Source organism: Nyctereutes procyonoides, unplaced genomic scaffold (assembly GCF_905146905.1).
Source record: "Nyctereutes procyonoides isolate TBG_1078 unplaced genomic scaffold, NYPRO_anot_genome, whole genome shotgun sequence".
NCBI lineage: Eukaryota > Metazoa > Chordata > Mammalia > Carnivora > Canidae > Nyctereutes > Nyctereutes procyonoides.
In genome coordinates this window covers 8,907,083-8,924,027 of record NW_026575021.1, presented here as the reverse complement: position 1 = coordinate 8,924,027, position 16,945 = coordinate 8,907,083, and the positions used below count along the sequence as shown (strand labels likewise).

At 39.8% G+C, this 16,945-nt stretch overlaps 1 protein-coding gene across 3 annotated transcripts in view; it reads right to left on the bottom strand.

The window, feature by feature from the left end:
• SCFD2 (sec1 family domain containing 2) overlaps positions 1–16,945 on the bottom strand; it is a 417,410-nt gene that overhangs the window by 316,894 nt on the left and 83,571 nt on the right. For all 3 annotated transcript variants that reach the window (XR_008666596.1, XM_055341440.1, XM_055341439.1), the window contains exon 4: positions 11,252–11,427. Coding sequence is in view for 2 of the 3 variants with exons in the window: in XM_055341440.1 (XP_055197415.1) it covers positions 11,252–11,427 (176 nt within the window). In the remaining variant the exon portion in view is untranslated. The remainder of the gene's footprint in view (positions 1–11,251; positions 11,428–16,945) is intronic.

Sequence of the window (16,945 nt, the reverse complement as noted above, 5' to 3'; positions counted from 1 at the left end):
TTCTCTTTCGAGCACGTAACATTATCTTTCTGTCATTTTCAGAAGCCTGAGCCAAACGTAAGTCTCATGAATTATACTCAGATCTGCTGCTGACTTGTCATAAAATTGCCAAAACCACTGAACTGAGAGACGGTAATGCAGAGGAAAGGCAGTTGACCTGTGTTTAATTACAGATCTCCAGGACCAATTTCTTTTTCTTAACCAAGATTGTCTGTAATGTTAGTTATAAAGTCAACATTGAGGTCTCAGTGACAGAGGCCTGGTAGAGAGTGGTGGAAATGAATCTCCAAAGAAATAAACAACTCTCAATGCCGGCTGAGATCTGCATCTAGGTGGCTCTCAAGCTCTTTGGGAAAAGCTAGAAGTTGCCCTCATCCTCAAAATAAACTTAGATGGTCTCCTTTCAAACCAAAGTCTGTAAAAGGGATGCCCCCTTTTACATCAGGCCTTGTTACACTGATGGATAAGTGACCACACTATATAAAGGAAACATGTCCATAACCAAAGAGCAATTATGATGACCGGCCGGCCTACAGGTTCACCTATGCTAAAACACTAATTTACAAGGACCCAGAAATGACTGAGAACACCACACTAGCCTGGGTAATGTGCAATTATGATAAAAGTAGGGTCTTAGCATTTTAAATGCTTACGTATTTTTCCCAGTGTTTTTATTCCTTGCCACTTGCTAAAGGAACCACACCAAGTCCCATGGTCACATCTGAGGCAGTCTAATACGGAACAGGATTCTAAAAGTTAATTATAATTTTTTTTATTTATTTATGATAGTCACAGAGAGAGAGAGAGAGGCAGAGACACAGGCAGAGGGAGAAGCAGGCTCCATGCACCGGGAGCCCGACGTGGGATTCGATCCCGGGTCTCCAGGATCGCGCCCTGGGCCAAAGGCAGGCGCCAAACCGCTGCGCCACCCAGGGATCCCTAAAAGTTAATTATAAATATAAAATAGCTTGGACTTTATATGCATCAAGTTTCTTCAGAAGCTTCTCTAGTGAGCTGAGAGATGATCATTCCTGAGAGAAAACTGCTCTGCCTTGTTTTGAAATACTTTTGTCAGATTTTGGAACTGCAGGCAGCAGAGAGTGAGGGAGCTGTCTGTGCGGCAGGGCAGTGAGGAGGAAAGAATTGGAGAAGAGGCCTTGAGCAGGTGATCAGAGCTGAAAGGAATGAAAGGGGTACCCATGGGGTGGGGGGAGCAACAGTGTAGGCTGTTGCCATCAAAGGCGGGTGAGGAGAGCATCTTCACCTAGTGAGTGGCAGGACCCAGCACTGTTGGAACCCCAGGAGGAGAGAGGACATCCATGTGGAGGCTAGAGGCAATGAGGGCCCAGTGCAGGGTAGCAGAACCTGAGCAAGGGGGTAGGGGGAAGGGTGGCAGGTCAAAGGAAGGATACAGAAGTCTATCAAGGCCCCTGGGGCTCGTGAGGAGGGCATGGTGGGATGGGGGTCATGGGATGTGGGGGGAAATGAAGCAGCAGGCCTCTATGGGTTGTCAGAACCAAAGGAGGTGAGAAAAGCATTCATTGGAGGTTGGAAGAGAGTAGTATCCCAAGACCCTGTTAGAGCCTGAGCAGGAAGTGTAAGCATCTCAACAGGGGAGTGGCAACGGCAGGATACTGGCAGGGAGGCAGAGTCTGCCCAATGAGGAGACATCTGTGCCAGGGGAGCAGCCATGGGGCCCGCTGGGGGGTCCTGAAGACTGTGGAGTGAGGAAGGCACCCATGCCTGAGGGTGAGACAGGGGCAGCACAGTGCAAGGTGTTGGAGCTCAAGTGATGTGAGAAGGGCATCCACGTGGGGGCTTCAGCAGGGCGCCGGTGTGTGAAGCATAAGAGACCATCCACGTGGACTTGGCCATGGCCTGCAGCAGGAAGACAGAGCCCAGGTGAGGCAGCAGTGAGAGAGGCAGCAGCTCTAATGGAACGCTGGTTACATATGGGGGGAATTTATCACGTCATGAAATATGTTGAGGGTGATGAGAGACAGGTTCTTCACTGTCAGAGAGGGGGTTTCAGATATGGAAAGGAGAATGCCACAGTAACCCCTGGTATTCGAGTAGAACTGTGGTATTCCTCTGAACTCCTGGCCTTTAATAGAGAAGTACAGGCGAGGGCATAGAAGAGGCTCACCAGTGCAGGGACAGACCACTGGATCTTCAGAACGGGTCATTATGCCACTCATACTGACCAAAAGAAGGCCAAAGTGAGCAAAATAAAAATACTAGGCATTCAAAAATGGAATATGGCTATGGATTCAGAGGAGATTTAAATTCTTCAGAATTGTATGAATAAATGTATGCCAATAAACTTGAAAGTACAAACGAGTAGCCAACTTAAGCTAATAGAAACTACCAAAATAATCTCAAGAAAAAACAGATTAAATAGACTGAGAAATATTTACATAATTAAATAGGAAATAAAAATCTAAATCTAGCAACAACAGAGCTATGTTGAGATGATTCCTTAGAGATTTTTATTTCACCATTGAGCAAACAGCTCTGGAAAAAATGAAACTCGCCCTGATTTTTAAAAACTGCCAAAACCTTTGTTTCAAAACCAGACAACAGCAGCACAATAAGGAAAAAGTATATGCTAATCTCATCTATGAGCATAAATGCAAACAGCTAAGTAAAATATTAGCAAACTAAATCCAGTAGTATGTGTGTGTAGGACCAAGTTGAACTTATCCAGGAATGCAGTAACAATTACTAAACATTAAAAAATTATAAATACAATTCACCACATTAACAATTAAGGGAGAAAAAAACCCTACATAGTCACCTAAAGAAATTCATAGTATTTAGAACTGAAAATCAACATTTATACATGATAAAAACAACAACAAAATAATAACTCAGCAAACGTGGTTTAGGAAGGAACTTTCTTAGCCTGATTTAAAAAAAAAAAAAAAACCTCAGCAAACATAATGTTTAATGGTTTTAAAATTTTAGAACATTTTCTTTAAAGACAAGAGTAAGATGATGATGCCTCTTTTCACTGCCTCTATTGAACAGCATCCTAGTATTTGGTCAGTGGACCCAAAAAGAAAGTGGTATCAAGAAAGTGGAGAAAGGAAGAAACAAGCACAAATACAAATGCAAAGTTGTTAGGCAAAGTCAAGAGTAAACCTATAAGGCAGCAAAGGACAGTCAGAAAACTGTATCTTAAAAAATTTCAACTAACAATGGTATTAAAGCCTTTAAAATACCCACAGATCTAATAATTCCCTCTTATAAGTAAAAGTATAAAACTGGACATATTGATTTTAAAACACTGTAGTATTAATTCTGTGATGGATAAACTGGCCACTGGAACAGACTAGAAACAGAAATCAACCCACTTTTCTATGGGATTTTAGTATATTACATATCACTAGGAAAACGATGAAGATCTCTTGGCTCCAATTAATTGAAAACCAACGTTTTTTAAGTGGTTCAAACAATGAGAATTATTCTCTTACAAAACAAGGTATTTGAGCTGAAGTTCAAAGTCACCAAAGATCCAGGTTCTGTCTGTCTTCCTCAGGATCACAGTGAGCTCCCTTCATTAGCACAAAACGCTCACATCCTAAGCATACATCAAGAAGCAGAAAAAGGAGATTGTTTCTTTATTATATACTTATATCTATATCTATACCCTTTGCCTATCTTTGCCTTGAACTGCTAAACTAATCATTAGGTAGGGAAATGAGAATGCCAATGTACTCTGAGAACAATCTGGATTTGCCCGAATCATTTGGGGGCAAAGTAGACATTGGAACAAAATTGACTGGTCTTAGACAACATGAGAAAGAGGAAAACAACTCTTAGGTAAGTAATTTACGATACAATGCAGTATCTCATAAATATGTGGCAGACTAGGAGGAGGGGCAAGACGGCAGAAGAGTAGGGTCCCCAAGTCACCTGTCCCCACAAAATTACCTAGAAAACCTTCAAATAATCCTAAAAATTTACGAATTCGGCCTGAGATTAGAGAGAGAACAGCTGGAATGCTACAGTGAGAAGAGTCTGTGCTTCTATCAAGGTAGGAAGATGGGGAAAAAGAAATAAAGGAACAAAAGGCCTCCAAGGGGGAGGGGCCCGCGAGGAGCCGGGCTGAGGCCGGGGCGAGTGTCCCCAGGACAGGAGAGCCCCGTCCCGGAGAGGCAGGAGCTGCACCAAACTTCCCGGGCGGGCGGAAAGGGGCTCGCAGGGAGGTGGAGCAGGACCCAGGAGGGCGGGGATGCCCTCGGGCTCCCGGGGACACTAACAGACACCTGCGCCCCGGGAGAGTGCGCCGAGCTCCCTAAGGGCTGCAGCGCGCACGGCGGGACCGACCGGAGCAGCTCGCAGGGGCTCGGGAGCGGCGCCAGGGAGGGAGCTGCAGGGCGGGAGCGCGAATCCAACAGCGCAGGCCCCGGAGCACAGGGCGCGGGGACAGAGCCCAGGATCCGGCCTCCCCCGGGACAGGCAGAGGCCGGGAGGGCCCAGAACAGCGAGGACGCTCCTGCCCCGAGCTGAGCAGATCAGCGGCCCCGCCCCGGAGCCTCCAGGCCCTGCAGACTGAGCGCTCTGGAGCTACTGCGGGGGCTGAATCCAGGGCTGCAGAGCTGCCATAGCAACTGCGGCTGTTCCTCCTGGGGCCTCACGGGTTAAACAACCCCCACTGAGCCCTGCACCAGGCAGGGGCAGAGCAGCTCCCCCAAGTGCTAACACCTGAAAATCAGTCCTCTCTCCCACAGAGTTACAAAATCTGGATTACAATTCAATGTCAGAAAGCCAATTCAGAAGCACTATGATACAGCTACTGGTGGCTCTAGAAAAAAGCATTAAGGACTCACGAGACTTCATGACTGCAGAATTTAGATCTAATCAGGCAGAAATTAAAAATCAATTGAATGAGATGCAATCCAAACTAGAAGTCCTAACGACGAGGGTTAACGAGGTGGAAGAACGAGTGAGTGACATAGAAGACAAGTTGATGGCAAAGAGGGAAACTGAGGAAAAAAGAGACAAACAATTAAAAGACCATGAAGATAGATTAAGGGAAATAAACGACAGCCTGAGGAAGAAAAACCTACGTTTAATTGGGGTTCCCGAGGGCACCGAAAGGCACAGAAGGACAGAATATGTATTTGAACAAATCCTAGCTGAAAACTTTCCCAATCTGGGAAGGGAAACAGGCATTCAGATCCAGGAAATAGAGAGATCCCCCCTAAAATCAATAAAAACCGTTCAACACCTCGACATTTAATAGTGAAGCTTGCAAATTCCTAAGATAAAGAGAAGATCCTTAAAGCAGCAAGAGACAAGAAGTCCCTGACTTTCATGGGGAGGAATATTAGGGTAACAGCAGACCTCTCCACAGAGACCTGGCAGGCCAGAAAGGGCTGGCAGGATATATTCAGGGTCCTAAATGAGAAGAACATGCAACCAAGAATACTTTATCCAGCAAGGCTCTCATTCAAAATGGAAGGAGAGATAAAGAGCTTCCAAGACAGGCAGGAACTGAAAGAATATGTGACCTCCAAACCAGCTGTGCAAGAAATTTTAAGGGGGACTCTTAAAACTCCCCTTTAAGAAGAAGTTCAGTGGAACAATCCACAAAAACAAGAACTGAATAGATATCATGGTGACACTAAACTCATATCTCTCAATAGTAACTCTGAACGTGAATGGGCTTAATGACCCCATCAAAAGGCGCAGGGTTTCAGACTGGATAAAAAAGCAGGACCCATCTATTTGCTGACTACAAGAGACTCATTTTAGACAGAAGGACACCTACAGCCTGAAAATAAAAGGTTGGAGAACCAATTACCATTCAAATGGTCCTCAAAAGAAAGCAGGGGTAGCCATCCTTATATCAGATAAACTAAAATTTACCCCGAAGACCATAGTGAGAGATGAAGAGGGACACTATCTCATACTTAAAGGATCTATCCAACAAGAGGACTTAACAATCCTCAATATATATGCCCCGAATGTGGGAGCTGCCAAATATATCAATCAATTAATAACCAAAGTGAAGAAATACTTAGATAATAATACACTTATACTCGGTGACTTCAATCTAGCTCTTTCTATACTCGATAGGTCTTCTAAGCACAACATCTCCAAAGAAACGAGAGCTTTAAATGATACACTGGACCAGATAGATTTCACAGATATCTACAGAACTTTACATCCAAACTCAACTGAATACACATTCTTCTCAAGTGCACATGGAACTTTCTCCAGAATAGACCACATACTGGGTCACAAATCGGGTCTGAAGCGATACCAAAAGATTGGGATCATCCCCTGCATATTCTCAGACCATAATGCCTTGAAATTAGAACTAAATCACAACAAGAAGTTTGGAAGGACCTCAAACACGTGGAGGTTAAGGACCATCCTGCTAAAAGATGAAAGGGTCAACCAGGAAATTAAGGAAGAATTAAAAAGATTCATGGAAACTAATGAGAATGAAGATACAACCGTTCAAAATCTTTGGGATGCAGCAAAAGCAGTCCTAAGGGGGAAATACATTGCAATACAAGCATCCATTCAAAAACTGGAAAGAACTCAAATATAAAAGCTAACCTTACACATAAAGGAGCTAGAGAAAAACAGCAAATAGATCCTACACCCAGGAGAAGAGAGTTAATAAAGATTCGAGCAGAACTCAACGAAATCGAGACCAGAAGAACTGTGGAACAGATCAACAGAACCAGGAGTTGGTTCTTTGAAAGAATTAATAAGATAAACCATTAGCCAGCCTTATTAAAAAGAAGAGAGAGAAGACTCAAATTAATAAAATCATGAATGAGAAAGGAGAGATCACTACCAACACCAAGGAAATACAAATGATTTTAAAAACATATTATGAACAGCTCTACGCCAATAAATTAGGCAATCTAGAAGAAATTGACGTGTTCCTGGAAAGCCACAAACTACCAAAACTGGAACAGGAAGAAAGAGAAAACCTGAACAGGCCAATAACCAGGGAGGAAATTGAAGCGGTCATCAAAAACCTCCCAAGACACAAGAGTCCAGGGCCAGATGGCTTCCCAGGGGAATTCTATCAAACGTTTAAAGAAGAAATCATACCTATTCTACTAAAGCTGTTTGGAAAGATAGAAAGAGATAGAGTACTTCCAAATTCATTCTATGAGGCAAGCATCACCTTAATTCCAAAACCAGACAAAGACCCCCACCAAAAAGGAGAATTACAGACCAATATCCCTGATGAACATGGATGCAAAAATTCTCAACAAGATACTAGCCAATAGGATCCAACAGTACTTTAAGAAAATTATTCACCACGACCAAGTAGGATTTATCCCCGGGACACAAGGCTGGTTCAACACTCGTAAAACAATCAATGTGATTTATCATATCAACAAGAGAAAAACCAAGAACCATATGATCCTCTCATTAGATGCAGAGAAAGCATTTGACAAAATACAGCATCCATTTCTGATCAAAACTCTTCAGAGTGTAGGGATAGAGGGAACTTTCCTCGACATCTTAAAAGCCATCTACGCAAAGCCCACAGCAAATATCATTCTCAATGGGGAAGCACTGGGAGCCTTTCCCTTAAGATCAGGAACGAGACAGGGATGTCCACTCTCACCACTGTTATTCAGCATAGTACTGGAAGTCCTTGCCTCAGCAATCAGACAACAAAAAGATATTAAAGGCATTCAAATTGGCAAAGAAGAAGTCAAACTCTCCCTCTTCGCCGATGACATGATACTCTACATAGAAAACCCAAAAGTCTCCACCCCAAGATTGCTAGAACTCATACAGCAATTTGGTAGCGTGGCAGGATACAAAATCAATGCCCAGAAATCAGTGGCATTTCTATACACTAACAATGAGACTGAAGAAAGAGAAATTAAGGAGTCAATCCCATTTACAATTGCACCCAAAAGTATAAGATACTTAGGAATAAACCTAACCAAAGAGGTAAAGGATCTATACCCTAAAAACTACAGAACACTTCTGAAAGAAACTGAGGAAGACACAGAGATGGAAAAATATTCCGTGCTCATGGATTGGCAGAATTAATATTGTGAAAATGTCAATGTCACCCAGGGCAATATACACGTTTAATGCAATCCCTATCAAAATACCATGGACTTTCTTCAGAGAGTTAGAACAAATTATTTTTAAGATTTGTGTGGAATCAGAAAAGACCCCGAATAGCCAGGGGAATTTTAAAAAAGAAAACCATATCTGGGGGCATCACAAAGCCAGATTTCAGGTTGTACTACAAAGCTGTGGCCATCAAGACAGTGTGGTACTGGCACAAGACAGACACACAGATCAATGGAACAGAATAGAGAACCCAGAAGTGGACCCTGAACTTTATGGTCAACTAATATTCGATAAAGGAGGAAAGACTATCCATTGGAAGAAAGACAGATAGATGGTTCTGGGAAAATTGGACATCCACATGCAGAAGAATGAAACTAGACCACTCTCTTGCACCATACACAAAGATAAACTCAAAATGGATGAAAGATCTAAATGTGAGACAAGATTCCATCAAAATCCTAGAGGAGAACACAGGCAACACCCTTTTTGAACTCGGCCACAGTAACTTCTTGCAAGATACATCCACAAAGGCAAAAGAAACAAAAGCAAAAATGAATTATTGGGACTTCATCAAGATAAGAAGCTTTTGCACAGCAAAGGACACAGTCAAAAAAACTAAAAGACAACCTACAGAATGGGAGAAGAGATTTGCAAATGACGTATCAGATAAAGGGCTAGTTTCCAAGATCTATAAAGAACTTATTAAACTCAACACCAAAGAAACAAACAATCCAATCATGAAATGGGCAAAAGACCTGAAGAGAAATCTCACAGAGGAAGACATAGACGTGGCCAACATGCACATGAGAAAATGCTCTGCATCACTTGCCATCAGGGAAATACAAATCAAAACCACAATGAGATACCACCTCACACCAGTGAGAATGGGGAAAATTAACAAGGCAGGAAACCACAAATGTTGGAGAGGATGTGGAGAAAAGAGAACCCGCTTGCACTGTTGGTGGGAATGTGAACTGGTGCAGCCACTCTGGAAAACTGTGTGGAGGTTCCTCAAAGAGTTAAAAATAGACCTGTCCTATGACCCAGCAATTGCACTGTTGGGGATTTACCCCAAAGATTCAGATGCAATGAAACGCCGGGACACCTGCACCCCGATGTTTCTAGCAGCCATGTCCACAATAGCCAAACTGTGGAAGGAGCCTCGGTGTCCATCGACAGATGATGGATAAAGAAGCTGTGGTCTATGTATACAATGGAATATTCCTCAGCCATTAGAAACGACAAATACCCACCATTTGCTTCAACGTGGATGGAACTGGAGGGTATTATGCTGAGTGAAGTAAGTCAATTGGAGAAGGACAAACATTGTATGTTCTCATTCATTTGGGGAATATAAATAATAGTGAAAGGGAATATAAGGGAAGGGAGAAGAAATGTGTGGGAAATATCAGAAAGGGAGACAGAACATAAAGACCCCTAACTCTGGGAAACGAACTAGTGGTGGTAGAAGGGGAGGAGGGCAGGGGGTGGGGGTGAATGGGTGACGGGCACTGGGGGTTATTCTGTATGTTGGTAAATTGAACACCAATAAAAAATAAATAAAAAAAATATGTGGCAGACTAGACTATCCATACGGAAGAAAAGAAAGCTCTGAATAATATCAAAAACAAAAACAAATTCCATGTGGATTAAAATTTCAAATGCCAAAAATTAATTTTTAGCAAAAAAATACAGAACAATATATTTGGAAATTAGGGGTAGAAATAGATTTTAATATAAAACATAAACACAAATCATAAAGGATAATATTAATTAGCTAGACTACATTAAAACTCTAAACTCTTGTACAAGATGCTGGAATTGAAAGACAAACCACAGCCTCGGAGAAGTATTTGCATGATATAAGACAGCTTTTCTCTTACCAATGAATAAAAATGGGCACAGTTATAAGAACAAGCAATTGACAGAAGAGGAAAACTGAACAGTCAATAAATAGTATAAAAGATGCTCGACCTCATCAGTAGGCAGAGAATTGCAAACTTATATAGAGAAATAGCACTGACCCACTATTAAAAAATGTTATAATTTGATAATACTGAGTACTGGACACTATGAAGGGAAACAAATATCGTACATGCCTAGTAGAAGGGTCAACTAGGTCAACCTCTTCAATGATTATTTTGTTGATATTTAGTAAATTCAACAATATGCATGTCAACAACCTAACATTCTTCCTAGGATATGTATCTTAGAGAAACTTTCACATGTACCCAAAACACATGTTCTGGGATATTTACTACATTCTTTCTTCTTTCTTCTCTTTCTCACTCTCTTCCTCTCTCCCTCCCTCTACACACACACACACACACACACACACACACACGAAAATGAAATAGTCTATATACCCATATGAATTGGATAAATAAAATGTTGTATGTTCATACAATCAAATAGTATGTTATGGTATAGTTTAAATAAATGATCTAGATCTATATGTGTACCTTGAATGATCTTAAAAATAGAATGTTGAGATGAAAACACAAGTTGTTGAGGACTATCTATAGTACAATATTACTTACATAAAAAGTAAAACTCAGAGCACAATACTCTATTTATGGATAAATATTTAATAAAAATACAGAAACAAGAAATCAAGCTTGTGATTACTCTGGGAAAGGACAAAGGAGAATCAGAGCAAGGAAGGGTTATATAAGTATCAGAGATATTTCTATTTTATTTCTAGTCTTAGTTCTTAAATGAAAGAGTATAAATATTAAAAATGGGTAAATTATATTGAGTCTATGTGGAGAGCACTTAGGATTAGAGATTAGTGTCAGGAGAAATGTAAATAGTAGTAGTATTCTGCAAAGACTGAATAAAGATGCCAAGAAGATCAAGAAAGTTCCAGATGGCATAAAATTGAAAAGAGGTTAGTCAAATGCTCAAAATATGTTCTTGGTACGAGTGAAAAACCAAAGATGTCACTGTCAAAAAAAAAAAAAACAACAACAACAACAACAGCAACAACCAACAAAAACATAGGTATGGAAAATTTCTACTATAATTATAATTTAGAGGCTCTTAGAGAACATGATACAGAGTATATGCCAATAATATGACTTAAAACTAAGACTATAATAAACATCAAAAAAATTTCCCCCGGAAGTGAAAATTTTAATTCTTAATATCCCAAGAAACTCCTATAGCAACATACCTGGAGAAGGAGTCTTTCAAAAGCCAGGAAGTTGTCCCACTTGGCAGTCTGCGGGTGTTTCAGAGTTTGAACTGTGGCCAGCCCAAGCTGTAGAAGCCCACAGTGATTCACTATAGCTTTGAGATTGTTCTTAAAGAGCTGAATATAGGACATGAGCTGCCCTGGGGTGACTCTTCCTGGAGAAACATAATAATTTATCAGTGTTAAAATCATGAGAAGAATGCCATTAATAATACTACTGCCTCATACTGGCACAGAACTTTGGAGCTTCCGGCAAGCTTTCCTAAGCTATAGTGATTCCTACAGCAACATGGTAGCAATAGCAAATTTGAAATTATTGCCTGCATTTTACAAGTAAAGAAACAGGAGGCACCTGAGTAGCTCAGTTGGTTAAGCATCCAACTCTTGACCTCAGCTTAGGTCTTGATCTCAAAGTCGTGAGCTCAAGCCATGTTGGGGCTCCACGCTGGGCATGGAGTCAACTTAAAAAAAAAAAAAAAAAAAGAACTGAGGCACCTGAATTGTGCAGTCAGTTACGTGTTCAACTCTTGGTTTCAGCTCAGGTCTTGATCTCATGACCCAGAGATCAAGCCTCCATGCTCACCAAGAAGTCTGCTTGAGATTCTCTCTCCCTCTGCCCCTCCTATTCATGTTCTCTCTCTAAAAATAAATGAATAAATCTTTTAAAAATAATAATTTTTTAATTAAAAAAAACACACAAAGTCACGCAAATAAGTATTTGTTGAGCTCAACCTGAAGTGCCTCTACAAGACAGAGTACATAGCGATCTAAGAAGCAAAAAGGCAAAATTTCTAATGGTGTGTGTATGTATAGAAAGTAAGAAGAGAAATCTGTTACGACTGTAGCTAAAACCTTATCACTGATACCAGTGGGTTCATGAGAATACTCATGAGGATAAAAGCTGGCTATTACATGAAATAAAAATCTATGGAGAACTGGAATGGCAAAAACTGGAAGATGAGGCATCAGAAGAAAATGTTGGGTATGAGTGATACAGCACATTTATAGTGATGGTCACCTGGACTAAAGCAAGAGGAGCCCCATCTCATAAAAGACTAGACATAGCACAGAAAAACAAAACAATACAAAACACCTGTTGAAGATTCACTCCTTCAGAGCCTCTAAGTCCAACTTTTGCCAATTGCGGTCCTTTGACTAAGTCACTTCACATTGTCCAATGTGTGGAATTGCCAGTGCTTTGGACAAAACCCCTGAACACCAGATTCACTCCATTGGACAAGGAGGCAGCAGTGGGTCAGCACAGAAGCAAGTCAGGTGCACCTTTCCTACACATCTTATCCATACTATGTTTGTGGGTTGCTCTCCAATGCCTGACATCCAAGTTTGCTTATTATATCTAGGTTTAATATTTGGCAGTGAAATCACATATATTTCTTTAGTACTTTACAGTTTACACAGTGCAGGCACGCCATCTTCTGATTCTCTCAGCAAATCTATGGGGTGGCAAACAGGGCATGTGCTGCATCGACTAGACCCACTTGATGAGGCACTGGGAGTCGGGGTCTTACACAATGCTAAATGGCAGCTATCAATTAATAAAAGGTTTTTGATCCTGATAAACAAAATCGAAAGACCTTGCCACAAGAAACTTAAAAGCCTGCAACAAAAAGAATAACAGCAGTGGGATGATAAGTAGTGAGGCAAGTCTCAGGCATTTCTTTGGTGGGAAAGTCTGAGTTCATTCCTGATTCTCAAAGCAGCAGGCTAATGATCTACTCACCTACTTTACAGAGAAAAGCCTCATCAACTCCTTCTTTGTCGGTTCTGAGTCAGGTTTATTAAGGTCTAATTTAAATGCAGTAAAATGCACCCTTTTTCTGGTGTCCAGCTCTATGAATTGGGACAAATGTATAGAGTTGGGTAAGCACCATCACAGTCAAGATGGAGAACATTTCCATCATTCCAAAGAGTTCTCCCTCTTTGTAGTCAATTCTGTTTCCACCCCAGCCCCTGGTGAGCTCTTCTCCATGTTTATCTGATCTCTGTCCCATAGTTTTGCTTTTCCAGAATGTTATATAAATGGTATAATACAGTAGGCCTTTTGAGTCTGGCTTCTTTCACTTTAGCATAATGCACTTGATAGTCATCCAAGCTGTTGCTTGTGTTAGTGGTTTGTTCCCTTTTCTTGCTGCATAATATTCCATTGTATGAATGTGTCATAGTTTATTTAGCCATTTATTTATCCATTCACCAGTTAGTGATCATTTGGACTATTTCCAATTTTTAGAAATTATGAATAAAGCCTTCACAAATAACCCATGTTCAGGCTTTCGTATGAGTGTGTATGTGTGGACTTATGGTTTCACTTTTCTTGAGTAAATTTTGAGGACTGAGGTTGCTGGGTCATTTGCTAAATGTATATGAACTTTGTTGTTTGGGTTTTTTTTTTTTGTATTTTTTTTAAGATTCTATTTATTTATTCATGAAAGACACAGAGAAAGAGGCAGAGACATAGGCAGAGGGGGAAGCAGGCCCCTCACAGGGAGCCCAATGCGGGACTTGATCCATGGACCGGGATCACCCCCTGAGCCAAAGGCAGATACTCAACCACTGAGCCACCCAGGCGTCCCTGTATGTTTAACTTTGTAAGAAACTGACTAACTGATTTCCAGAATGGCCTATTCCACCACCAACCAATGAGAGTTCTAACGCCTCACATCCTCACCAGCACTTGCTACTGCTAGTTATTTTTATTTTAGTCATTCTAATATGTGTGTAGCAACATCTCACTGGGGATTTAATTTGTATTTTTCTAATGATGAATAATGTTGGTCATCTTTTTATGTGCCATCCTGTATGTTTTTTATGAAGTATCTATTTGAATCCTTTGGCCATTTTTTATCAGGTTTTTTTTTTTACTTTCTTACTCTTAAATTGTGTCATTACTTTTATTAATCCATTGATTCAACATATATTTCTCTGACAGGCACTGTTCTTGCTGCTAGAAATAAACCCATGAACAAATCAGATAAAACTCCTTGTCCTCACAGTGAACAAATATATAAGACAGGCATCTCCTCGATGCTGTCCTAATTAATTCAGCATATTACATAGCATTCTCATTTAGGGGATGGAGGCCTTTTGTACAAATGATTAACGTATTTACACCATGATGTCTTCTAACACCTATTAAATATTAACATTAAATATGTGAAAAGAATTTTCACATGGTATGGGTTCAAACTAAGATTGCCATGACCTCCATGTATTTGATTATACATTGTACCGCTGGTGATGGTAATTTGGTTTCTGGATACATAGAGCTTATTCTATCAAGAGAGGTATTCATTAAATAACTATACAAATAACTACTTAATCATAATCGTGGTACTACTGCTAAAGAAAAATACAAAATGTCTTGAAAGCATGAAAGGTTCTGTAAGATTCAAAACTGCCAAACCGTCCAACCCAATCTCCTTAACTAAGGAGGAGGAATTAAACAAGCTCAAAATACATAAAACTCATTTGTAATAGAACTGTCTTTTACAGAGACAAGAAATTGAAATTATCAGAGAAAGTCATCGGAAAGGCTGTTTAGATTTCTATTGTAATAACTATATGGTCACTTAAAAGATAAAAGGTTTTGATTCAAAAATATAGTTGACCATTTTACCCAGTTAGTGTTTTCTAGCACAGACTCAATCATCATATTTATGTAAGGCTGCCTTCCCACATAAGGCATGTGACTCAAAGAAACAAATGAGTATACAAAATTTGGTAATTGGAAATGCAACAAAACACTACATTGTGAATTTAGTAATTATTCGCCTTTGCTGACCAATTCTGTTCCCCCTCTAAATAGCTTTTTCTTACACACAAATGCTATTAACATTATTAGGTACATCTTGATAACAGTTTCTTTTTATTCCATAACATGCTAATTGGAATTCAGTAAAAAAAAGGGGGGGGGGTACGGCACACAGATGCTTTAAAATAGGTAGTGAGATATCTTTTAATTTTAAACTTAATCACGACCTTACATAAAACAAATGGAAATCAACCAACTGACTACCAAAAACGCTGCAGTGAGACTAATGACTTGAGGAAGCTGCCCAGTTCACATCAACTAAAACAGCAAGCAACCAGGAGCAGGTGCTAAAAAAGTAACAGCAGGACATGTATTCACATCTCACATCACAAAACAACAACAACAACAACAACAGCCTGTCGGGCAGACTAACACGGTGATTTCAAAATATCCATTCAGAAGGCCTTGCAACAAACACACTTTTTAAAGCCATAAAAAACAAAGGTTATTTGATATCAAGACTGCATAATAAATACATAGCAACTTTTTGAAAGGTGACAATTTGAAATATGAAAAATAGTTTTCAAGTAAGAAAAGCTATTTTTAAAGAGTTTTTAAGAGAAATAGGTTTCTTATTTAGTTAAGAGAAAAACAAAACTTTATCAACCATCAATTCTCTATTTTTAAACGCTTATTAAAATATAATTATCTCTTAAGGGAAAGTGGATAGATTTGGAAAATAAAAGGATTTAAACATTTTAATGTTTGTGATCCTTACAATATTGAATTCAACTGAATTCAAATGCATCATAGAGCCTATTTTTCCATTTACTACATACACTTGATAAATTATGACTTTTTCAACCTGTCTTGTGGCTTGTTAAAATATATTTAAAATATCTACACCAATCTACACATATATGATTCTTTGCTGAAATGTTTGAAATAAAGAATATTCAGTTAGCGCTGGGTTTGATTTAATCATAAAACCACACCTTAATAGCAGAAAGCAAACACCAACAGAAACTTTGCCTAAAATAGTATATTTGGCTCTCAAATTTTTAAAAAAACTTCCTGGCATGAGAAATAATACTACTGACATTGCACATTTTTTATTCTTCATTTTTATGAAAACCCAGTGTATGAAATTTGAATGAACAAACTTAGGTGTTTTAAGTCCTCCCAGAAATGAGCATTTCCCCTGTATCCTTTTCAATCATTTTTCCTAATATAATAAAAGTACGGTACATTAAAATGTTTACATATAACATGTCCTGCTAAAACTCTGGTTAATTTGCACATACAGAGTTGGCAAACAAAATAATTTCAATATTACAAAATAGTGGCATCTCTTCATCTGTTGGTTTTTTTCCCATTGTTTCAACTTTTGTGCCACCTAATAACAGCCGGTGAACACAAAGTAAACAAGCACAGCTGGACCCGGCAAGCCACAAGAGGGCCCATTCACCACATGCAGGGCCCACACATGTCCAGCTCTTCCTCTTGGCTCTGCCTAGACACATGCCCTGGCTAGGAAGTGCTTCCTGTTTGACTCTCCCCCAGTCTTTGGTGCAACTAAACAGCCTCTGCTCCTCTTTATATCCCCCTCCAGTGAGAACTCCTTCAACTCCTCTGTTCACACAAAGTCCTATATATACTGTAGCATTTATTTATAGAAATTTAGCATATCCTTTTTAACTATGCTGGTATTTTATCAAGACTTTTACTGGTTTTGTCAGTTAGTTACTGGTTATTAATTTGCAAAGAGTTTTGAATGGGCCTCTCTACTAATGGTATTTTTTTATCATGAACCCTGATTTCTAGTAAGTGTGCAAGACAATTTTTCCAGGAATGTATACACGTTATAGCAAAAACACCCACAATGAGATATATGTGTGTGTGTG